The sequence below is a fragment of the Catharus ustulatus genome, chromosome 1 (genome assembly GCF_009819885.2).
Source record: "Catharus ustulatus isolate bCatUst1 chromosome 1, bCatUst1.pri.v2, whole genome shotgun sequence".
In the NCBI taxonomy this organism is placed as follows: Eukaryota; Metazoa; Chordata; class Aves; order Passeriformes; family Turdidae; genus Catharus; species Catharus ustulatus.
In genome coordinates, this window is record NC_046221.1 from 117,677,099 (window position 1) to 117,703,178 (window position 26,080).

Consider the following 26,080-nt stretch of genomic DNA (forward strand, 5'->3'; position numbering starts at 1 on the left):
CATTGCTTCAATAAATTACACAAGTTATTTTTTGTGTGCCCCATTTTTATTTCAGATTAAAAGAAAAAGATTATTAACCTTGTGGCTCATGATTAAAAGATCTCACAGTTGTTGCTGCATTTCTTTGGGAACTGCATAGCCTTCAGATTAGCTTAATTATAAATATTGTTTCCTAAGAAGTAAGTTTCTTAAAATGTTAGTTTCTCTGCTGCCTTGAAGCAGGCTGGAGCAGAAGCAAGGAGCCTGTAAAACTTGCTATCTCTACATGCTAGCAGATGTATTCCTGTGGCAGCAGTCCTTGGACATCACCCCTCTGTGCCAAGGTGTCTTTACAGGGGAAGAGCAACGGTGCTGTCCCCAACATTGGCACTGTTCCCACTGTATCTGGAGGCAGAGAGCCACAGAGAGGCCCTCCAGGCTGCTTTCAGCTCCCTTGCACCTGCTCCCAGGCCCTCTCAGTATTGAAGCTGTAGGTCCAGTTTCTTGAATTCACATCAGATATTTATATGGAGAGATTTAAGCTGACAAGGAGTTTGGGATGGGTTAATTGTCTTTAGGGTTTCTTTTTTTCTTTTTTTTCCCCCAGTTTTTTAAGGTGAATTAGAATGTGGGAAATGGTGGCAAGATACTTGTATTAAAAGCGTGGAACTCAAAGCCACTGCTGTCAATATCAACAATCATAACAATCATGAGTCCTTCTCTTTTGCTTCCTTCCTTCCCAGTGGAGTCTGCCAGAATTTACTGTAGTTGAGGAATATCTCATGTAAAGGGTGTATTTCTTTACTTTCTTGGTTCAGGACTTTGGGGACTCTTGTCAGGTTTTCTCAGTGATTGTAGTGGCTATAAATTTCTGTGTGTTGGTAGCAGAAGTTCTCAGATTTTCTTGAATCTTTGGAGCATGATGCATGGTGGAACAAAGAGCTAATTAACTGGATCTGTCAGCAGTACTGATGGTTCTTCAGGTTGTAATTAAGCTGGCATGGTGTCAGGCAGCTGCTGGAATGGTCCCACTGACCCTTGTATGTTTTCTTGTGCTGCTACACCAGCTTCTTCTTCCAAAGGAAGTTTCTTATAGTTTGGTTCATCATTGCTGTGTCCGTGCAGTCTGGCAAATGCCAAGTGCTTGGAAAGAGGAAGGGGAAGAGGGGACTCCAGTTGTTTCTGGTTTGTCATGGAACCACCTGCCCTGAGACAGCTCTGAAAACCTGAGCAGCCCTGCCTTTAGTCTGGCTAAGGAAGTGCAGGATTGAAGAAAACTCTTCTGCTGTTAAGTCATTAATTATGAAAAGTATTTTTGCCTGTCATACCCGTGACTGTCTCATACTCTGAATTTCAGTTGTTTAAAAGCCACTTCCAGTCCAGCTTTACATTGCACTCTAAATAGAAGTGTAACTAAGCATAAACCCAGCTATTTGTTCCACTCAGTCTGCTCTTTTAACCTTGTTGCCTGTAAGCAAATCCTTCCTATTTGCACCCTAGTCCTTCTTACTTAGGGAGAGGGAGTTAGCCTTTATCCTTTTGATTTTTGTATGGTATTCCTTTTCCAAATTGTGGCAGTTGTGCAGCAGTGACCATGTCTCAGCTGCCACGTTCTGCTATTCTTCCCCTGTCTCTTATATCCCGCTTTTTCCTCCCCTGGTATTGCACAGCACAGAGACATTGAGGTTTGCTGTCTGTCAGGAAATGTCATGATTTTAATAATAGCATGAATGAGAGACTTAACAGAGAGTAACTCCATTGTTCTGTGTTTATTACACTTGCTAACAATAGAAGTATATTACAAAGCCTGTTTCATGCAACACTTCGTGCATGCAATGATGTGCATTTCTTTTTTCAGTTATTTCATTTCTGCTTTTAACTGACCACCATCAGAAATGATGTCTGTAAGCCTACTTGCAAGCTATGGTACTGCTGTTGGCTCAGACGTGTGCTCCTCAAAACTGGAGTGCCCCATTCAAGAAATAAGCTTAGGTGAATTGTATTTCACACTGTAAGTCTTCGTCTGCAAAATGTACCTAACCAAGCATATAAGCAAGACTCTCAGCACAGACTAAGGTTAAAAACCATCAGAAACACTTGCCAAGAGGACAGCCCAATGTAGAGATTCCTGTCTAAGCACTCTGAAAATCGAGGCTTGAGCCAGCATCTTCACTGGGAGGGAAGCAGTGTTTAAATTCTTTGTGCCATTACGTTAACCTTTTTTTTAAACTGCTGTAGTCTCTTTACTTGACATCATGTCCTTACCAAAGCACTGTTGATTCCAGATTTAATACCATGCCAGATGCAAGATTGTACCTTTCATGTATCTGTGGGAGTAGTTATGGGGACAGTTTGACTTTGGTGATAATGAGTAGGTGCTTTGAGGTGTGAATAGCCCTGGCAGTTTTAGAGGAGGCTCTTAGCAGGGTCAGTTATCATCAGTGGAAACTGCAAAGTGTGGCATTTTTTTGCCCTGTTTGCACACAGCAGGACTGTGTGACTGGAGGGGTGAAGTACGATGCTGCTCACTGTACGCTTTTGGAAACTTGTTTCATTCTCAAGAGCACTGAAAAAATTCTGTGGAAAGCGCCCATGCCTTGCCATTTACGAAATGGACAAAAAATGCCAAATGATTGTGCTCTTAGGCACATGGTGTGATTCTTGGGTCTGTGCAGGGCCAGGAGTTGGGCTTCTGTGATGCTTGTGGGTCCCTTCCAACTCAGAATATTTATTCTCTGATTCTACTTTCCGTTTTTTTTTTTTTTTGTTGTGCGTATGCTTGACATGTATGTTACAGTCCTGATTGACCAGCCTGCAGGAAATGTGTGTGTTGAGTAGCTTAACTTTGGAGTTAAATTATTTATAGGTAGGAACTGTGGTTGCTTGAGAGAAGGCATATCAGAAGAAGACAGACGTACTCAGATAATACAGTCAGCATTTTGTAAGATAAGTTTCAGTAGCACCATAAGATAAGATGTTTATCGTGCTCAAGTTCAATTTTTATGTGTGAATTGGTGTTGAATCTGTGAGATAGCTTCAGATGTGATAACAGGCGGTTCTCTCATCTTCAGCTATTTTCAGATGTTACAATCTCTTGCATGAAATTAGCACCGGATGCTAAGCAGTGTCCTGTTTCATGATTTATCTAATAATCTGAATGAGTTCGGCACCCCATGTAAGGGGAAGGCAACATATTTGGTGGGGAAATGGTTGTGAAATCAAGTGTAATTCTTACAGCTGAAAGAGCCTGGGGTGGTTTTTTTTGGTTTATTGGTTATTTGTGATGGTGAACTGTGTAGCTGAACCTAGTGCCACCTCCTGCATAAACAAAATTAAAGCAGATTAAATATGACTTTGAAGGCATTATTTAAAGTGTATTTTACTGAGCTGTTCCTGTGTAACATAGTCTTTTCAGCTTTACTGAGCATCTGTTAGGTACTATGAGATGTAACTTAGACCAACAGAAAGTGTACTTATCAAAATTTTAATTTATCCCTGACATTAGTGGTGGTGTTATTATTTAGTGCTGCATAAAAGCTGCTTACAAATTTTTGAGACTTTTTTTCCTGAGCTCATTAAAAATTGGAATTTGTTTGTAAACATTCAGAAAATACTAAGAACAAGCTAAAGTAAATTTAACTTGAAATTGATTATATTTACACAGTGTTTTTAATGGGTTTGTTTTTCCTTTCTCTAGCGGAAGAGACTTTGGAATGCAGAATGCACACCATTCCCAGATGAGACACCCCTACGTGTGAAAAAATCAAATGTCAGGACATCAGTGTCTGCTACTTCGATTTCCAATTCGTGGCTTAGGTGTGGAGATGGTTTTCAGAGCACTTCAGTGCTGGAGGTAAAATGCTGCCTTAGTAGTGTATCAAAGAGATGCAAACTGACAGTGAATTTCCATGCTTGAGCGAATAGTAAGATGTTGCCTTTTCTTTTGGTATTGTTTCCAAACTAACTGCATAGTTGCAACTGTCAAAATAGACAGAAAATGGAAAGCACAGTTACATAAGGACAGTGTCTTAACTTGTTAGTGTAACTTGCTGAGCATATGTTAGTACCTTGTGTTCTAGATAGCATTTACTACTTAGAAAATTTCAGTAACACACTGAAAGATGCAAAAGTAATTTGACATTTGAGATGGAGTGCTACATTTCCCAAAATATATGGTACAAAATGCTATAGTTTGCATCTGAAGATTTTTTGCTAGACCTAAACAATCTGTTTGCAATAGTGAATTAAGGGAAGAATATCCTGCTTGATCAGCCAGCTCTGAATGAAGAGTATTTTGTGCTTACCCGAGATGCTTTTCTATTTCTTCTGGTACTGAGCAGTCACAGTGTTGCATATCTTGTGGGATATAGTAAAATCAGATACAGGGCAATCAAGTAATTGTTTCTGTAACTTTTCAATAGGACACATGCTTTATCAAGGATGTTGTTACTGCCCACTTTTGACATTTTAGTTCTGAATATACTAGCTCCTGTTCTTTTCAAGATCATATGTGATTTCTGTCATAGTCACAGAATGTTTGTGTTTTCCAAATCTATGAGATTTCAGGTTTTATATTACTGTTCTTATGCTTTAATACCTCATTATATTACAGTCTTGTAAAAGATTTTAAAATTAATTTAAAATTGTTCTGCTGAGCTTTGGTGGGTGAGTAACAACAGCTTTGAATATATTGGTACATGTTAAAATTATTTTTAATGTCTTAGTGATTAAATCTGTCTCTTTTAAATATAGTCCCAGAGGCCTTCTAATAAGAAATCCAGGATTAAGAAACGTCTTGGACCACTGTTAACGTCTGCTGAAAGTGCATCTAGTATGTTTTGATTATTTCATGTTAACATTGTCAGAATATTGTTACTTTATTTTGTCCTGTATTGGGGTAGAAGTTGGCTCAAAATACTGTTTGCTTTCTTCTTCTGTTACTGTAATTAGAAGCTAATTTTGATGAGACACACAGTCTCTCACTATTGTGGTGGGGCTCATCTATTCACCCATAGTGCCAGAAATTTATTCTGCAAAGTTGCAGGCACTCAGCTATTGCTTTCGAAAAGGTGAAAGAAGTATTGCTAATGCTGTAGATGGTGTGTATTATAACAAGGATGGGATACTTATATCCTTCACATTTTTATTAGGAGCGAATGAAAAATAGCCCTTAGCTGTATAGATTGAAACTGAAATTATTCTGTCTTCTTCTAGACAGATAAGCAGGCATGAGAGAACGCATATTTTGTTAATATGGAGCAATAGACAGAAAAACAGATTTGTCAATCTCCTGCTTTTACAGTCTTCTGTATGCCCCCACATTGCTTAATATTGTCATTAAAAAAAAGAATTATAGGCAGAATAAAGAGGAGGAGGACTTACTGACTCTTTCTAGTTTTTTCCTTTTTTTTTGAGTCTAGAGGAAAGGAAGGAAAGAGGGGGTGGTAATTTTCAGTCTTGCTTTTCTGCTTGCTCCAGTAGCTGTGCTGCTTTTGTTGGATGTAAGTAGGTGACCTACTGGGCACTTTTTTTTTTCATATATTTTGGGGTTCTAGCTTTTCTAGGTTTCTGAGAAGAACTTCTCTGTGTTGCAGAAGATGGGTCCTTCTGCCTAATTCCAAACCCCCATTAATTGTCTAGATTCCCATTTACTTTTAGTAGTGGTAGAAAGTGGAAAATTCTGCCTTCCATGTTCTGTATGTCCTGTGCTAAGCATTAATCCTTTTCTCCTTGCTTTTATGATTAAAAATTATGCAGAAATATATTTTGAATAAAAATGTCATGTCAAAACCTCACCAGCTTTTCTTTGCAACACCTGAGGAGTTTGTTTTGGTTTTTTTACCTCTCAAGAGAAAACTGAAGAGTAATCTCTACTGATGGAATACTTTTAATCCTTTGTTACTCATTGGATAACGTCAGAGCTCCCCAAACCCCAGAATTCTAAGGACAGTCTTTCTTTAAACCACTCAGCATTTCACAAGGGTACATGTGTGGGAGAGAAGGAGTGTTAGGACTGTGTGTAGGGGGACTAAATGTCAGACAGTCATGACTTGTCCTCACACTGCTGAAGGATACAGTGTTAGCACTTATTGTGGAGAACTAAACTAAAATAATGCATGTATGCATAAGAAATACGTGTGAGTTAATGCTTTGGGATTAATCTCTGATGCCTAGCAACACAATTTATAATTTTGGTAATTAAAAATTGTACAGTTTAATTTTTAATACTTTTGAATGTAACAAAACTACGTTTCTGTAACAATCTAATACTTTACAATGCTTTTTCATAGGAGCTGCTGCTGCTGAAAGCTCTAAGGAAGCTGAGGACATAATATGGACCTCTAGTGGCAGTGATCGTTCAGATGATGAAAATAAAACATTGATTCCAAGGTTGCACAGCAAAAAAAGTGATGCTTCCAAAACACAGGAGTCGCCTAGCAAACATGATTTATTGTTAGAGGACAGAAGTAGTGAAGGTAAGTTCAAATGCAAGATTTAACAAGAAACCTTCCATCAATTTCAGGTGCTGTAATGAAAGTATTCTGAGCTCATTCTGACAGAATGACATGATCCATTCCTATTTTGGTTCGATCAATTGGAGTTTTGTTTTTTGGTTTTTGTTTTGTTTGTTTTTTGGTGTTTTTTTTTTTTATTTCATCTGAGTATAGAGTAAGCTCTTAGTATAAGTTATATACAAAAACTTTAGACCATGGAGTACAGGAGCACAGTTGTCTGTATCTACTGACTAGATATGGAAGACTTTGCAGCTGCAGATAGCATCAGCTTCGGTGCCATGCATTTTCATTTTGGAGCATGGTCTTCCTTGCTTCCCCTGTTAGCTGCCCTATGTGAACAGCCATGAGTTTAGTTCTTAGAACTTCCTTTCTGATTCATGGACCACGAAATAGCAGAGGGGAGACAAATTGATCAAAAAGTGCAGCTGAAGACAGAAATCTATGCTTGTATGCTCTATTATAAAAGTGTTAATGGGGATAATGTATAAATTGCATTAGAACTTGTTAAGAAGTCTTTACAATGTAAAAATAAGTTAGGTTAACTTTGTAATACTTCAACTAGATCTGAAATATTACAGTTAGACTGGATCCTGGATGTCTGGCAAAGCTTTTGAACCCTGCTGTGAGCTGAGCAAATAGATTGACTGATTGATGACATTTTGTTTCATGTGTGACACTGGTTAAATATGCTCCTTAGGTTTAAAATAAAAATGCAAAATCTTCCTCCTTTCATCCATATTTTTACCATCTATATACACTGTCATTGACATATCTGATGGTTATCTCTTGTAATTCCTAGTAATTTTCTTCTTTTCAAAAAGGAAGGACTGTTCATTTTCTAAACTGCAATCTGCTGCTGAGCAGGAATTTTTCTAACCTCCTATTAATATCATTCACTTGTCCCCTGCAAGTATATCCTGCAGGGTATGATCTTCCTCTTTTTTTTTTTTTGCGGAGAGACAATACACAGACATATTTTTATGCTTGTAAGGTAGCAAAATTTGGTTTCTCGGTGTAATTGAAGAAACCTTGATGTGTTATGTATCTACTTGAAGGTTATTGAGAAAATCCAATAATTGTCATGTTTTTCCTCTAAACCCAAAAATACCTTGAAAGCAGTGGGGAGTAAAAGAACTGTAATTTCCGTGATTTTTGAAGTGACCATCATATACACTAATTTTAGCATTGTACCCAGTATGCCTGTGTGTGCACATATAGGTACAGTTATAGGTGTCAGTGGGGTAAAAGCATTTTTTTAAAGAGATGTTCTCTTTTATGTGAAGTTTACTTTGAGTGTCAGTACTTCAGTGTGACAGGACAAAATGGATTGCCTTGTATTTCGTCAAGGAATTTATACCGTTGTCACAAGTTGCATGCAACTTGTCACACAGCTTCAAGAGAAACCTCTTTGTGCTACCTGGTTACTGATGTCTGTGTTTAAAATTTCTGATGAAGCTTCCTCATAAATGAAACAGAAATGCATTCATGTGTGTAAAAGGAGGCAGCACTACAGCTGTGTGTTTGTCTGGGTGACTTCAGAGTTTGACAGGTCAATGTAGAAACTAGTAATTTAGATTACAGTAGCACTGCCAAGTACAGAAGGTACTGCCACAGTTCCGTGGATATGTACAGGTGCCTGGAGCGTTGTGCAGGTGCCTTCTTTCTCTGCTGCCTCTCCCCTATACATGACTATTCCAGTGTTAGAAATATGACATTTACAAAAGCAAAGAAAGCAATCCCCCCAGAAGCTTTCATCCCTTCTCCTTCAAGCATACTTATTTATGAAAAATGCATTGAAATTCTCTCAGTACCTTGTGGCATTTAGACCTAAAGGATTGTGAGGGTGCTGCTGCATCTCGGCTTTCCGTGCCCGTCAGTAGATCCTCAGAGGTACAAAAGGACTTTTGGAGTTTTATTAAATACCACATGATCCTGAGGATGGTGGAAAAACAGTTCTGCATTTCTGTCTACATCTCTTTGTTTATTGCCATTGCATTGTGGGTTTGTTTGGGACTTTATTTGTTGGTGTTTTACCTTCATATTTTCTTATTCCTGTTTCTATTAATTTGTCCTCGACAATTCTCTCCGATGTGTTTAGAGATTCACTTGCAGATCTGTGTATTTTGGCATGGTGTTCTAGGAGGTGGTCATTTCAACTAGCTTTTTTGCTCCTCTGTGAGGGTTACCACTAATAGCAGATGTTAGTTAACACAGTTTAAGGCGTTTGCTTAGAACAGTTAATTCTGAACAAGTGCATGTGGAAAATCCAATGCAGCTGGGCAAAAAGCCCCCTAACTAAACTATGGAAGAGTTAACAATAACTGAACTAAAAAGAACATCTTACCTACCCATGCAGTTAAATGTACTGCCTCTTTGCAGACAGTACTTTGAAATCTTTTTCATATGTATGTATTTTTATTCTTCCTCACAGAACATTTTTGGCTAGTAGTATTTAGCTTTTATGAGACACAAAATACTTAAACATAAAGATCAGTTGAAGATAGTTAAAAAATAATGTTGCAATTCTTCCCCCAAGTTCAGGATAGCTGTAGTATTACTCTTTGTGCTTGTAAGAGATGGTGATTAAGAAAACTCTTTTTACTAATGTTCTATTTTAGATGAATTGAAGCTCATTGAGTGGGAGAAGGATACTGATTCCACCGATCAGTGCGATGGGTCAGAAAAAGAGGATGGCTCACTAGAGATATCAGACTCGGACTCTTGCACAAATACTAATCCCCTGCCTGTCGAAGAGGAGAATGATGAGCTTTGTAAGGTAAGAAACTGTTCTGAGTTTAAGGAAAAAAAGGTGCTGCTATAATTGTGGAATGTATTCATATTTGTTTGCATTTGAATTGGGGCAATGTGTGGATTTTGCTTACCTTATCTTTTCAGAAGGAATTCTGTACACGGGATTTTCAAGGCATTTTCTTTGACTGCCAAATGTCAAAACCAAGCAGTACCCCTCAGACAGAGCTTGGTAGTGTGGTCACTGAATCTCAGAATGACTGAGGTGGGAAGGCACCTCTAGAAAGTATTTAGTCAAACCCCTCTACTCACATCTGGGCAGCTGAAGCTGGCTGATCAAGGCTGTGTTGGGTTGCATTTTGATTTATTTCCATGAGCAGAGACTCTGCAACTTCTCTGGACAACCTGTGCCAGTGCTTGGTCACCCTTGCAAGTAAAGCAACTTGTTCTTATATCAAAATTGAATTCCTTGTATTTCAATGTATGTGCAAAAAGTCATCAGGTGGGTGGGGTCCCCACCAGAGATGATCATCTGGATTCTATACAGTCCCTGGCTGCTTGTGACAAGTTGGTGCCCAAATTTCCTGTAGTGTGTTGGGCGAGAGACCATTTCCAGTTTCTTGTCAGTACTTTGAGACTATGTAAAAATCCAGGTATTGGGAATAGAGCATGATGAGGTAAAGGAGTACATGCAGGACTCCCTTTTCAGTGATGAGGATTGCAGAGCTCTGGAAAGAGAAAGCAGCAAGCAAGAGCTGAATCTTACCAGCTAAGATATGGCAGCTACTGGTTTTTTTTTATTGTAGAAAGCAAGTTGATTTCTAAAGAAGCATTCTGTGTCAGCTACAGATCTTTATTTAGTATCGTACCGTAAACTGACCTGTGTGAAAAGAGTTGAGATGTGATGGTACACAGGCCAAAGTGACATTTGGAATGGGCTGTACAGGGTCACTGGAGGTGTTCAGGCAGAGTGGATGCGGCACTTAGTGCCATGGTCTGGTTGTGGTGGTGGTGTTTGTTCAGAGTTTGGATTCGATGACCTGGGAGGCCTTTTGCAGCCTTACTGACTCTGTGATTCTCTGATTTACCCTCTCCGGCGCTGGGGGCTGGTGCCGCAGCAGGGAGCCCCGGCCGGCAGCGCTGCCCGCACTGTGGCGGGGAGGCCCCGGCCGGGCCGGGCAGAGCGGAGGGGCCGGGCTGTGACCCCCGAGGAGAGCCGGGGGCGAGGGGCAGCGCTGGCCTGGCAGCCGGGAAGCATCGGCCGGAGGAGGTGCGGGTGTGGGAGCGCCGGGAGCGGCCGGGGATCCGTGCTGGAGCAGCCCGGCAGAGGGCACCGCAGGCCCGGCAACCTCGGCCGGCGGGGGCCACCGGCGAGGCTGTAGCGAAGTGGATTAAAGCCTTACTGAAACTCGTTTGTGTATCGATTCTGTATTAAAATGCTCGCGAGTGAGTGTGACAGGGAGTCCTGCTCAGACAGGAGGGAGAGCAGGCTCCAGTTGGCCAGGAATCAGCCCCATGGCAGGTGCTGCTGCCTTGCTGGGGACAGTGCCTCTGTCCAAGGCCCCTCACCACAGGAAGGACATTGAGGGGCTGGAGCGAGCCCAGGGAAGGGCAGCAGAGCGGGGGAAGGGTCTGGAGCACAGGTGTGATGAGGAACAGCTGAGGGAGCAGTTTAGTCTGGTGTTTAGTCTGGAGAAAAGGAGGCTCCGGGGGGACCTCATCACTCTCCAGAACACCTGAAAGGAGGCTGTAGCCAGGTGGGGTCACTCTTCTCTGAAGGGAGAAAAGAAATTTGCCTCAAGCTGTGCCAGGGGAGACTCAGATTGGGCATCAGGAAGAATTTATTCACAGAAAGAGTGATCAGACATTGGAAGGGGCTGCCCAGAACGGTGGTCACCATCCCTGAGAGTGTTTAAGGGAAAACTGGATGTGGCACTTTGTGCCATGGTCTAGTTGAACATGGTATTTGGACTCAGTGATCTTGGAGTCTTTTCCAACCTAATTCATTCTGTGGTTCTGTGAAATAGTGGTTCTGACTGTGGCAATACATGTGACCTGGCACTTGTCAGGCTCCTGTGAGTGTCAGTCCCACTCTAGCATCTGTATCTCAGAGTTCAGTAAGGGTTAGTCAAATGTTTTCAAGTTTTGAAGAACTTATTTTATATAGCCCCAAGTCCCAGACTGCAGCATCAGAAGAGGCTGCATAAAGCTGTGAAAACAGAATTGAGATTTATGCAAGTGGTAAAAGTTGTACTGTTTTTATTACACCAGCATGACTTATCCCAGTGTACATGGAAAGTTGGATAAATGTTATGAGACATGTTCATATTAGTAAATGATGCTCATGAGAGGGTTTTTTGGGATGCAGCCATACTGTAATAAAAAGTTTTAAAATCTAACCAAAATAGTTATGCTAATACAAAAGATGCGGGTACACTGGGAAACTGAGGTTGTCCCTATGGATTTCTTCTTCCCCCATCCCAGCTGGAGTGCCACATTGTGGGAATTTAGCTGGGTGGTCACCCTCACCAGAAAATTTTCTTCTGGGAATTCAGTGTATGCAGGAGGGTAAATCCCCAGTGATTGCTCTGCCTGCTGTAGTCTTTGTTTTGCTTTACTTGGGATATGCTGTTTTCCAAGGAAAACTCTGCTAGAAAAAAAATGCAGGCAAGCTGAGAGGTTTCCAAGAGAGAATAGAAAAGCACTGTTCACTATAGGAGGTCATTTCTGTATGAGTATTCTTTAAAAAGAATAATTTTGTGGCCTAGTTCATGGTGAAGGAAGGGGAAAAAAAGCCAAATGTTGATATATCATCATTTTTGTGGTATTTACTAAATATCTAGAATCTAATGGAGTGTGCGGATAATCAAAAGACCATGAAATTTATTTTACGCCACTTCAAAATATGCCAGATACCAAGAGGTTCTGGAGGTTTAGGATTTCTGCCAAAATATCTTTATGGTAGTATTTACTCTCGGTAGGAGTGTATTAGGTTTCTACTGGGAAATCTCTTACCCTCCACTCCCTTATATACTAATATATCTAATTAAAAAATTTCTTCCATTTGGTGGTAATTAACTGCATAGAAAAACTTCACGTGTTGTTTTGGTTGGACGATAAGACTCTTGCTTATCCGTAGGCTGTAAAGCTGCAGTCACGACTCAGTTAATGTTCCAAGTCCCTGTGCTGTGTCTTTCCTATCAACTATCCACTTCTGATGTGTAAAGCTGCTTGATAAAGGATCATGAGGAAGGCAAGTTGAAACTGGCCTTGTGGTAGCAGCTAATTTTTGTCTTCAGAATTTTTGAAGGAAGCATGTGCAAGATATGACAGGACCATGCTTTACTTTCCTTTAGCTATTTTGGGGGGATGAGAGAGTTGTTTTATGTTAGATTTCATTTCACCTATAAGTGGTTGAATTTTTGCTTAAGATGATGCAGAACAAAGATCTGACAAGGTGATTCCAGATGGTTCTATTCTTACAGTTCCTTGACTTGCAGTTGCCAGTGGTAGATACCTAGGGGAATTTTTTTCTTGGAGAACTAAAATAAAGATTATCCAATTATGTTAGTTTAGTACATGTTTTCCAAAAGAGCACCATGTAATCACTTCAAAATTGAAAAACTCCATATTTTTATGCACTGGTAGGGACTACTTTTTGCCAAAGTAGTCTCTTTTATAGAGATGTTTTGTCTCATGAACTGAAGTCCCATATTTTGTAAGAACTGCTTATCTGTGAATTATTTTAAACTTATAAATATTTAAATGCTAGGAATTAAATGAAAACGTGTGCTCCTGTACGTAAATTCTTCTCTCCTTTCATACTGCCTCTGAAATGGGGAGCTTTCTCTGGTCCTGTGCACTGAGTGGCATCATCTTCCTTGCTTGAACCCTTCCTCAAAGCACTTAATCCCTTAAAGTAGGCCAGCATTTGTATGGAGTATATAATTTTGGTATCTTACGAGAGTATGGTCTTTTCTTTGTGCTCTCTCTGGTAAGTCTACTTTATAAGATTTTGGTGGTTAGCCAGATTTGCTTGCTTTACATGGGGAGCGAGTGAAGTTTATCCCAGAATAGTGTGAGGAATTATATATTTGCTATGTAGCATGAATAAAGCTTAACTGGTTACAGCAGATCCTCTTTATTGCACAGCACACTAATAACACAGTAGGCACTTGTCTGCTGATCTTCTGGTTTGGGTGAAAATTGTAGAAAGTCACATGGCTAAGAACTTGTTCCCTTTGCATCTTGGAACCATGGAATGGTTTGGCTTGGGAGGAAAATTGAAGATCATCCAGTTCCAAACCCCTGACATGGGCATCAGCTTGCGCTAGACCAGTTGCTCAAAGCTCCATCCAACCTGGCCTTGAACGCTTCTAGAAGTGGTAAATCCTCAACTTCTCTAGGCAACTTTCTCCAGTGTCTCACCACTCTCAGAGTAAAGATTTTCTCCCTAACATCTAATTTAAAGGTGCCTTGATTCAGTTTAAAGCCACCCCTCCTTGCCCTATTGCTACAAGACCTTGTAAGAAGTTCCTCTCCAGCTCTCTCATAGGCACCTCGTAGGGACTGGAATACATAGAGTGTTAATGTCACCAAACTATTATGGTGAATGAAGACAGACAACTGAAAAACAGATTTGCCATGTGTTGTGTTTCAAAACTATTTAATAAATCCCTGTCACATTCTCAGCTCTCTATTGTGCTGCAGTCTATATACCCTGCTAGTGGGTGATCTGCTGTGATACTGAATAATGTGCAAAAATTATTTTAATGTTGTGCAAAAGGTTTATTTTGGGGTTTTCCCTGAGTGAAGAACACATTATTTTGGAAGTCCTTCCTGCATGGATATATGTAGGTCTGTGTCTTTTACTGGAGGCCTTCTGATCTTTCAAACTAAGGTTCATTCAGTTGTATAGTTAGTGCATTTATTACTGTCTTAACCTGGCTGTTAGAATTTGTTTTGAGGGCTTTTTTTTTTTTGTCCTTTTGTGTCATTAGATGGAGGAGGATTCAACATACTTAATGAAATTCTGAAGAGGTCACTTAAAAGATGACCAGGCCAAGATTTGCTGTTAATTCTGGACTTGCTTTTGTGTCCTGGCTTTCTTGATCCATTATAATGGTAATTACAACTAACATTGGCTTGGTAATTAGAATTGAGTCTAGAACTATGGTTGTGTAACAGAATATAAAACAGGTTATCTCAAGGTAGGGAATCATTATTATGGCAAATGGAATTTGTGTCATCTGTCAGACTGATGACTTACATGGATAAAGGGTGATGATATGACCGTGTTATTGCAAGCACTTACTTTTGTCAGTTCATTACTGAAGGAAGTATATTAGAATATATATAAAATACCCACAGACTTACAATTTTTTCTAAATTTGTGATTTATGGAATAATTCAGATTAAAAACAATTTCCAGATTTCTCTAATTCAACCTGCACAAGATAATCTCAGATACAAGGTCAGACAAAGTTGCTTAGGGCTTTATCTAGTTGGATCCTGGAAAACTTAAAGGATGAAGACAGCATAACCTATCTGGACAGCATCCTTCTTCCCCTTCCCTGTCTCTCTCCTCCTTTTCTTTCCGAAATCAGGAACTTTACTTTTCTGGGTAGAACTGGGCTCTTCAGCTGGCCTTTTAGTTAAGAGTTGTAGGTCAGCAGATTGCAAGTCAGTAGTGGTGCAGTAACAGATACCTTTTGCATTCATGCCTGCAAGGTGAAAGGATTTTGTACCTGAATGACCAGAAAAACTGAACCTGTGCACCGGCTACTTTCTGTTGCATCCTGGCTGTAGGATGTCTCTGCATCTTCTGATACAGGAATCAAACCTTGAAGCTTTTTGCCACAGATAATATTTCCCCTCTCAACTTTCTATTTCCATGATTTGGTCAGATTATCAGAATAGGAAACGGGATGTTTCTGGGTGCACTGTAGCTCTTTGTGTTATAACTAACTTTTTTTTCAGTCTGTAGTTAAACAGTGACCCTATTACACTTAAAACAGGACTGATGACATTAGTTCAGCTAATACCTAAGTGGCTCTGATATTCCTTGCTTTGATGGTTTAAATTATCTTGGGACTATTTTGCTTTGTAATTCTGGAACACAGGGGTCCGAATGTCAGTGTGGCTGAACTGGTTCCTTACCTTCCTCAAGGACACAGTTGTATGTGTCTTGATACATATTATGTGTATTTTTGGTGATGTAAAAATGCCTTGATGTGATGCCCATTTTGAAGAAAGCATCTTTGATCAATTTTCATACATAGAGGTGCTTTTGTAGGTGATCCACAGTGTTACTCAGGTAGCTGTGCTTCTTTGTGCCTAGTTTGTGAAATTCCTGGATGACTTACTAGTGAAGTTCAGCAGAGACTTCTGTGTACCACATTCTGGATGTATGAAATCTGATGGATCACAGCACCTACGACAGTGACATAAACAGACTTTAGACCTTGCTGCCTTGAGCTGTCATTCCCAGAGTATATTTTTATGTTGTTTGAAGCACCAGGCTGTTTGTGAATGCTAATCCAACCCCTCTGCTTTGTTTAACTTAAGGCTTCAGCTGAGCCCCATATTCTTTCTTACACAGCTCTGGAGAGCAACAACTTTAAGTGCAACTGACAGCATTGCTGTCTTGGCATCCATGGATTGAATGCCCCTCTCTTTGTGGTCTTCCCACATCCTCCCCAAGTCTGCCTGGTGTTTTAAACAAGATTCAGGAGGCCTGTGTTAGCCTTCCTGCAGCTGCATGCCACGCAAGGCATCTGTATTTCCTCAGGTCTGGCACCTCTGGAGCATGGCTCTTGACAGCACTACAGAGGATCTTCAGGAGTAACAGTATATGTCTGTCAGGGCCCTGACCTCCATCTAAAGAGATGAAGCAAAGAAGAGTCTTCGCTGTCTGCTGTTGTAGCTTGCCTGGTGCTGCAGCAGTGGAGGCTACAGGGATGAGCAACATGCACTGCTGGGAGTGCAGTACTTTCCTTTGAAAGCAGAGAGGATAAAGCCAGAGGAATGAAAAACATTAATAAGAAGGTTTTTTTCTTGCTGTTTTACTCACCTCTGATGAGGCTTTCTTTTGTTTGCTATTATGGATAATTCGCTAATAGTTTTGTGCTCCACAAAGAGTCATGAGTGTAATGAGAACGTTGCTGAGTTTTGATTTATCTGACTTTATCTTCCAAACTGTCTCAGGAGTGTTCAAGATAAATTGGAGGGGAGATTTATTTGAATTTGTTGGAAATTCCTTTTGAAGAAATGGTGGAAGAGAACTTTAGTGGGATACATAGGACCAGTCTTAATAATTTCTCTTTCTTATAAATGTGCTTTCTAAATACTGTAGTTCTGGAAGGAGATCTGAACAGAATAGATTGGCTAATGGCTTAAAATCTCTAAAAACCTTTGGTTCAGTCTTTCTTGTTGGTTGTCATGGTCCTTTAAAAATAATTGTAACATCTTTTAGTGACTGGTTCTGCCACCCTTTTTGTTAGTTCATGGTGTTAGGAGAGGCACCTAATTTATTGGGGAAAGTAAAACTCTCTTTTACTACCAAGGATGTGTGTTGCAACCAGTTGTGGGGGGGAAAAAAGTATTATATGTCATTTCAAGGTTCCTAGTGCAGTTGCAGCTTCCATCTTTTCACAAGTGAATCTTACTGGTGTTGAGGTTTGTGGTAGCAGTATAAGAAAGGCATGCATGTCTGTCTCGAAAAAAATGCATGTGTAATACTGCCTATAAAATGGCTTTTAAATGATAATACACCTAAATGTACAAGGTCATACAATTCCTGGTAGAACAAGTAAAGCATGAAGTGTACCAAAATTATCCAACTATCCTTGTATTTAGGCTTCTTCTTCTAATGAGCTCCTTGTCAATTTTTACCAAAACAGAAAAGTGAGGGTGGTTAGTGTGTTGCAGTTCTTTGTAGAATCTACTGCATTGTGAAGATATAGAAGTAAATTTAGAGTATCTTGGAAAACACAGGAAGACTGAAGTTTAAAAAGAATTCTAAACAAACCCTGAGGTTTTCCCAGTGTGTTTCTCTTTAATGGATGAAACTCCTTCCGTATCTGTATATGGTAGAAGGCAGTTATGTGGGGCTTTGTTTTGTGGTTGATTTGGGTTTGTTTTTTTTTTTTTTTTTCCTAAGTCATGGCACTGTATCTTTAGCTTGTAAAGAATGCAGTTTGATGGTAAGGTATGGAGAACAGGACTTTTGTTCCTGGCTCCCATTGCAGTGTGGAAGTGTCATATAAGAAAGGAAAAAAGGGGGGCAGAACAAATGGAATAACACAGAGAATATGTATAATAGAATATTTATAATAGAACTTGAGAAATCTGTAGGTATGGAATGTTCTTGGGCAAGGGGTTGACTTTCTTGGGAACAATAAGAAGGGACTGGGATGGTGTGAAATTGTAATGCCTCTCATATCCAGTTTGTCAGGGTCTGTGTCATGTTCTGTGATAAGCAGTTTCTATACAATTGTCTGAATCACCTGTAGATGACAGTTCAGATGTGCAGTTCTTTTGTTATCAGGACACTCATGTTCTAGACTAACAACCCTGGTGACTGATTAACTCTTTCTGTGGAGATGGTCTCTAACTCCATAACTGTAATGTATTAAAGCATGTTAAAGGAATCTGTTAGCACATTCTTGTGTAGGCCAGCTACCCCATCCCTTTTTATCCCCTCTAGGATAACGTTATTTGCCTTCAGACAAGGCCAACAGCCTTGACTACCTGCTGATTTTATCTTTGTCCTCAATCTCTCTGGAAATATGCTATGAAATTGTTACTTCATATGATAGCTTTCCCACTACTCACAGCTTCAACCGAGCTTTGTTATTCCAACTTCCTGGACACATGGAGAAGCTGTTGCACATGGCTGTTGATTCACTGCTCAGTCCCAGCACAGTGGCATTCTTCTTGACTCAGTCCCAGTCGTTCTCCTCCCACTCTGTCTCCTCAGCACAGTCACTATTTCATTCTCTTGTCCCCATTCACCTTCACCTGGCCGTTGTTTGGTGTCAGTTCACTGGTTCTGTCTTGCCTAATCCATCATTTTAGTCCTGTGCCACCAAGCATTCTCATCTGGTTGCAACTCTTTAGAAACACTGATTGCGGCAAACTTGTTGCTGTTTTGCAGACACCTTGACGCCTTCCTGTGCATGGGAAAGAGAACTTTAAATCTAAGTGAGAAAACCAGACTAGAACTGTCTGCTTGTGAAGGAAGGTGCGATGGGCAGAGCAGCTTAATACTGACCTAACTAGTCCTGTATGAGAAGGGTTGAGGTTTGTTCTGGGTTTTAAACACTCAAAGACTGCTAAAAACACCACAACTTGAAGAATCCCTTAAGCTTGCACACAAACTGTACTTGTGGATAGTAGTTTTGGTCTTTCCATTCATAAGGAAAAAGGTGCAGTGGAACTTGAAAAGCTTCAGAGTGAGTTGGTAGGAGCAAAAAGTACTAGAGAATAGGAATCTTCAACCTCATAAAGAGATTGCTGTGGAGAGGGCATGAAAGAAACCCATGCCTCATAAGTAGATAAGAAGGAAACCAAATGACTAAGTACTGTCTCGTGCTAGACGGCATCAAGTGAAACTAGCAGGTTGATTCAACATTAAAACAGAGTTGATTCATCCCACCATATGAGCTGCTGAACTCCTTGTCACAGAATGACACATGCTGAAAGATTACATGGGTTCAAGACTAACTGGACAAACTCAAGAAGACAAGACAAATCTGTTAAGAATTAAATACAAAGATCTTGCCTCTTGTTGTAGCCACAAACTGGAATCAGGAAGATTCTTCTGTGGCAACACTGCTGTATGCTTGTCATGTTTTAAACTCTTCCCTAAACATCTGATATTAATAATAGTTGGAGACAAAAGTAAGGGGGTAGAATGATCCTTGGTGGACTCCCCTACAGCTATTCCCATGTTTGTGTGCTGTGGGCTTTTCAGCGTGTATGATTTTTGTCCTTTTTACCATCACCACCCTCGGTGCTTTCTTTGCAGAGCAATTGAGATGTCACATACCAAAAGACAATGTTGCAAATGAGTCTCCACTTGGTCAGTGCAGTGGATGCCCTTTGTAGCTGTAGTTCTCTACCACCTGCTGCTCTGTGTGGCTTCTGCAGGGTTTTCTTTCACGTAGCCTAGTTTATGCTTACCTCATGTTTTTAATAAAGCTTTCTCTACAGACATAGGGACAGAGAGGAGCTTTTGAGACAGCATAGATTTTGTAGAGGGTGATAGTACTAACCAGACTTGTATGGAGAAGAGTTTAGCTTCCCTGGAGTAAGCTTCACAGACTTAGGTTTTTGATTTGCTTGATTAGGTATGGGAGAAGTGCAAAGGTAAGTCTGGACATTTTTATGTTTTTTTTTTATTTTAAATTGAAATCTTTAATTTTTATTACTAATTGGAAAAGCACTGTGTTGAGGCTTTTTTAAACAAAAAAAACATTTGTTGAAGTTCGTTGAAGCATCATGAAAGTAACAAAAATAATTGGTTTTGCCAAGTGGTAAATCTGGTTATGTTCCAATAATAATGTGATTTGTCTGGAATATGAAGCACTTCAGTATCTTTTGGAATGGGAAAAGAGTATAACTACTTGTATAAAAAGAATAAATAAATAAATACTCCAATCTAATAATATATTATCTGTTTAAAGGAAGAATGTGAAAAAAGACCTTTTATTTGTGACAGATAAAGCATCATGTTGCCTTTTGGCAAGTTCTTTGCAGACTTGTACTGAGAAAATAATTAATATTATGGACAGTAATGTAACAGTTTTACACAACTGCTTGTAAAAACAGGTTATATAGCTGTATACCAGGACACTTTACAGAAGCTTTGACTTACTTGTTTCTCCTTTATGGAACTCAACAGATTAATCCTTACAATGTAATATGTTGGAAAGATGTAACAGTTTTTGTATGGTGTTTGCTTATTGGTTTAAAAAGGAAGGGCCAAAGCATCTCTTTGGACTAAGAAGCTGTCATCAACCTCAGTCTGTAGTTACTGGAGGAGAAGAAGAAGAGAAAGAGATATTTTCTGTTGAATAGTTTATGGGTGGAATGGTGGATTAAACGATATCAGGTTAAGTAGACTTTTTGAAGGGTACAAATTTAGGACGAGGAAATAAAATAGGACGTAAGTGCTGTTCTCATGGCTAAAAAGCAATGAGCCAGACAACAGATAAGACTGTCAGTTTGAACAACAACGGAACCAATGTTTTTACATGAAACAAGTCTGAAACAAATGCTAGGATGACTATTCCCCTCTACTTTGTAACCTTTATATGCACTTGAGTCTCATTTTCCTATGCAAAGAGTAGGTTTAGGTTTGTTCCTTACATTATTTTTGACTTGTGGCTTACATTATTTGCAATTTAGAGGTTCTCTGATGCTTTTGTCATCTGAAAAAGCATTTCATTGTTAAAAACTTTGCACTAACAGCAGTTGTGGAGGAAAAAAGCAGTTAAGTGGGCATCGTAACAGGGCAGAGAATTCCTTTCTTTCCTTTTTGAATGACTTTACAATTTTCGATAAATTATATCCATACATATTGATGGATTCTCAAATCTAATGAACTCGGAGGAAAAATCTATGGCAAAATCTCTGGTTTGGTTTCTTCATTGTTTAAAAAAAAAAAAGAAAACAGAAAACCTGAATGTATCACTATTCATAAGATGCTGAGTTGATTCATTACTCTAACAACTCTAACTTAAAAATATTTCACATATCTCCTTAGTGGATCATCCTTGTGGATGCTGAGTATAAATTTTTAAGTTATCATAGTTCATTTTGTTGGGAGGTAAGTGGAAGAAATCATAATTTGGGAAATAATGGAAAGTAAGTAATGGAACTATAATGGAAAGGAAAACTAGGATATGATTTTATATAGGATTGGAAGGCAACATAACTTCTATGCCACAATTCTGTGGTACAACTCACTTTTTGAAGGCAAGAATGACAGTAAGAGTTGAGGGGGAGGAGTTGAACTGTTGTTATAAAGTACCCAACATAATTTTTTGTTGTCTGTATAACTTTGCAATTACTTTGAGCATTTGTGTGCTTTTAATGCAGAAGTTGCTTGTGACTTCAAAAATTTGCTTGTGAAGAAGCAAAACTTTTTACATCCTCTGCATATGAGTTGCAGGGTTTTCAAATACTAGTCAGCTGTTAATTGCTATCAATTAATTTGTAAGTATTTTGGAAAGTGGTGGTGGAAGTTTTCTCTCTGCCTTGCATGCTCCAGACACTCTGAACAGTCAGGAATAATAATGTAGACAATAATCATTTGCCTTTGACACAGTCATGATCCTTGTCGTCATCACAGAGCCGAAAAAGTAAGACTGTTGGTGATATAATGTGTGGTGGTTTATTTTCACATTTTGAGCAGGGAGGGATGATTTAAGAGACCACTGAATGCTAATTTCTGTTGGTTTTTTACCATGCATTTTAAATGGAAGAACAGCAAATGGATTTAATTTTTGTAAGACTTGCAGCCAGTAATTGTAAGAGTTCTCCATCTGCTTATGAGCAGCACTAGCTCTGTTTTTGAAAAGAAGGAAGATGCTTGTGTTTTCCTGATCTGGAATGAACTGGAATGAATGAATGAAATGTTCTGAAGGAGATCCCTGAGTGTTGGTAGTATTGTAAGGTTGAACTGCAGGAAAAACATCTTTCAGTGTTGGGGTTTTTTTGATCAGCACTGTGACTCTTTAAAAATACACTTAATTGCTTAGGCTCTTTATCTACTACAAGTTCATTGAACAGAGATTGTGACTTCTTTTTGTACATTTTGGTACAGTTCTCAGCATAACGCTCATTATCTTTTCTGAGACTTCTTTATATATTGCAGCTATAATAAACCACAATGACTTAATCAGAAATCTATGGCTGGTGCCCCACCTGCGGTTCCTTCCAGTAACTTTCTTTGCTGACATTAAAACATTAATTAAAATATAAGAAATTCTACAATATTACCAGAATTCTGCAGAGTGCAGTTTAAAAGTGATTAGACTGTTTCTGAAGAATATTTTAATTACCTAGTAATTCAAATGATGCTCCCTTGGGATGTTCTGGTGTTGCACATCACCTCACTCCTCAGGAGTGTCAGGGAAGAAGAGTTCACTTGCTTTGTGCTTCTTTGCCTTTTGCACTTCACATGGGCCACTGTCCCAGATAGGATGCTGAGTTCAACAAGTCTCTGGCCTGACTTGTTCTTGCTGTTCTCACTTGGTTTCCTTCATCTCCACCATTTTTTTAATTGCTGCTTTATTGTGTGTTTAAGTCTCAGCTTCCAGAGCCTTGTTAACGTGTTATCTTATGTGGCATTATGCCAGTGTTGATGGGATTAAAGCAAAAGGAAGCCCTGGTTTGCTGCTTGCATCTAATATGAGCAGCAAATCTGGTTGGTTATTTCTGTTTAGTGAGAAAGCTTTGTACCTGGTGCCTCAGTCTCTCTGGCAGGCATTAGTCCCAGTCTCTGCAGTTTCTAGCACAAATAGTGTTTTAATTTCTGCTATGTGAAACTAGGCTAATTGCATGCGTAGAAATCTAAACAAACAATGCTGGAAAAAGTTACAAAGGGATTCTTTTGTTTGGTTTTATGAGCTTAACTATGTAGTGTTGGAAAGAGAGGAAACTGTATTGTGGAAAATCAATACTTGCTAAAACTCTGAAAGACCACACAGAGCACAAACTAAGGCAAACTAGTCCATAATGAAGCAGAAACATAAGATTAAAGTGAAGAAGGTGATAATTATGGACATAAAGAATTAACAATATGTAAGGATGAAATTAAGACTGAGAACACCAACTTTGCATTTAAGTAAGATGTGAGTACAAATCTGTTTTAATGTTGTGAAACTCTGTAGAATCCAGAAGCCTAATGGGTTCTATCACATTATTTCTGTGGTTAAAATGTGGTCACTACTACAGGTGTGTATGTTTTTAGAAAAATACCTCAACCTGCACTAGCTTTTGAAAAAGAAAACACACACATACACCCATCAACCCTAAGCTATAATTGGTAAAAATAAAAACAAGCATCTAGAAATATGTTGCCGTATTGTAGCTGGCAAGGAGCATCACCTACTTTCCTGGAAACAGTAATTACTTCTATTTAATAAATTGAAAGGTCTTGAGTTTTGTATGCATAGTCAGGTGCAATTTGTTTGTCTCCGTCTGTATTTATTGTAACCACAGATCACATAAATCCTGTTGTGTTGCCCTGTAGGTACTTGACATTTTTTTCCTTTCACTCATTTTCTGTGCATTTCATCTGGTAATAAGTCATTTACAGACCAAAGTGTTGTGAGGGCTGGCAGATTAGGTGTCATAAAAAAGCAATAGAAATAAAATGCTTCGAATTTAAACGTTGCAGAAGCTGAAATGCAACACCAACCTAATTGTGGCATTATCCTGGGTTTACTCACCTATGGATTTGATTGTATCTGTCATGTGCTACCGCACTTCCTGCTGCTCTGAAGTCATGTTTTTGTGTTGCTTCTGCACTTAACGACTCACTCTTGTTATGGATATGTCCTAGATTCTTTTCTCTGACCCTCCAAATGGGTATTTTAACAATGTTTAAAAAGGGGTGAGGAGAAAGTAGGCAAGCGTGTTAGATTGCCAGGTTCTGCAACATTACAGACAATAAGTACTCTTCACTTTACTAGCAAATGACCCAACTCTCAAATTAGTAACTTGGCATGTTAACGGAAGTACATGATATTTCTGTGCTTTTTCAGTATATGAGTCTTGCTTACACTTGGTTTTGAGGAGAATGACCCATCGGATACAGTTGTTCGTCATTTAAAAAGACAGTGTTGTATTTCAGAAAATGAAGGTATCTCTCTTACCTGCATTTTTTTGCTACCTGGGGGGTATGTAACTAGCTGTAGTTGTGTGCTGTTGTGGTTGCTTTCATATGTACATAGCTGAACGTGGTTAGAGATGGCTCAGGATTCAGCTGCACTTTGAAAATGGGATTTTTCCATTAAACTTGTGGATAGGTGGGGTTTTCTTTTGTATATTAAATAAGAACATAACATGCTTCAGTTGAAAGTTTAAACTCAAAGAGTATGTACTAAAGTCAGGGAAAGTGTTACTCTGATTTCGGTCCTGGTGCAGCTAATTGCATGCAATCACTTGAGAGTCCCTAAACTGCAAATGAAAATAGGACAGAACTTCGTGTTCCCGAGATGAGGTGGTTTAAGAGAGAGAGAGGGGCAATGGATGGCCTTACTGGCTTTTGTGGTCAGCTACAAAACACGAGGACTTGTTGCTTTATCTTTTAATTGTTAGAGATCCCAACTAATTTTTTTTTTCTTATGCCATTCACAGATTTGAAGGGTTAAGAACAAACGATTTTACTGAATACACACTTTAATAATACAATAAAAAATTAATCTCACCCCTTTTGAGTGAACAGTCCTGTTCATTTGCTTCGAGGCTGTAAACCACACTGGGTGTTAGACAAGTAGCCTGCGTGATTGCGGTAAGTGTGTCACATCCTGCCCTCAACTTTGCCCTCCTTGGAGGCTCTGGCAGTCTCTCTGTGGTTTGCCCACTAGCCAGATGGGAGTGGCTCAAGAAAACTTCTCTAACCTGTGGATCTGGTTCTCGAGCAAACTTTCAGACTTAACAGTATCTTGATGCTCCTTGCCAAACCCAATTAGGAGAGAGGCGAGGGTACTGGAGCAGGCTTTCAAAGTTTCACGGAAGACTCATCCGTAATTTTGTGACAAATGTAATTGTGTGTATTCAAAGCATGTAGCATGAGGATTGCTGCAGGGCTTTTTCCTCCTTGACAACCCAGTCAACTCCTTTGTAAACATGAGACTACCAAAGAGCTTCCCTCTTCTGTGAAAATCTTCCCCCATCTCTGCTGCAGGAGTAGTTTTTGTGGCTGTGTTTGCAGGGGAATGGGCAGGCAGCTGCTTGGATATTAGAAATGTACTGTGTGAATGCCAGCACATCTTTGTTAAATAAATATGAGCTGCTCCTGCCATAGGGATTCTTGAAGATAATTATCAAGTCAAGGCATGTCACTGGAAATTTGCGTGTCGTTTGAATTCCCCGTCATTTTTGTCATTAGCAATCTGTATTTCTTGCTTGAATGCCTGCTTCTTCCTCTAACTTGCCAAACTCTGAATTCACTTTCTCTGGTACTTGTGCCTTCTTGGATCTGGAGTCTGACCATAAAAAGACAATATTAGAAACAGAGTCCACTGTTTTTTCTTCTGTTCTGTGCAAATTTTCACTTACACATGGTTGTGTCAAACGATTGTTTGTAGGGAGCTTTTAAGTTACTCGTTCTTCAAGTAGTTCCATTCTCTGCTTTGTCCTGATAAACATTTGTGGTTTTTTTCACATGTGAATGTACTCTTGGTATATCCCACAGTAAGGCAAAAGAAAATGGTGTAAGAATTATGATTTTATCTTTCTAGACTTTTTTATATTTTAGGATGCAGTTACTCAGAAAATGCCATTTTGAGCATCAGGAAATTATATGCACAAAACATAAACGCTTGAGGTCTTTATGAATTTTTTTCACCCTCGGGGAATTAAAGCAGAATTCTTTTCCCTACTGTTACAGTGTTGAAGTTAATACTGTTTTAATTTAAAAGGCATAAGCAGAGTTCAGGATGGAAGAAAAGGCATTTTGTAAGTTTTCTGTGATACTGAACAGGGACTCCAGAAAGGACCTAATTGCTTCCTATGCAAGTTTTACTGTCTCTTTGGTTACCAAATGGTCTATTTCTACAGTTGTGTGTAATATTCATGGTGAAAAATAATTCACATACAGC

The 26,080-nt window shown here is 39.3% G+C and overlaps 1 protein-coding gene across 3 annotated transcripts in view; it reads left to right on the forward strand.

The window, feature by feature from the left end:
* The window catches only part of SPIDR (scaffold protein involved in DNA repair), a 199,616-nt gene that overhangs the window by 3,097 nt on the left and 170,439 nt on the right, over window positions 1–26,080 (forward strand). For all 3 annotated transcript variants that reach the window (XR_004419640.1, XM_033075368.1, XM_033075377.1), the window contains exons 2-5: window positions 3,677–3,832; window positions 4,732–4,810; window positions 6,270–6,455; window positions 9,113–9,270. Coding sequence is in view for 2 of the 3 variants with exons in the window: in XM_033075368.1 (XP_032931259.1) it covers window positions 3,677–3,832; window positions 4,732–4,810; window positions 6,270–6,455; window positions 9,113–9,270 (579 nt within the window). In the remaining variant the exon portion in view is untranslated. The remainder of the gene's footprint in view (window positions 1–3,676; window positions 3,833–4,731; window positions 4,811–6,269; window positions 6,456–9,112; window positions 9,271–26,080) is intronic.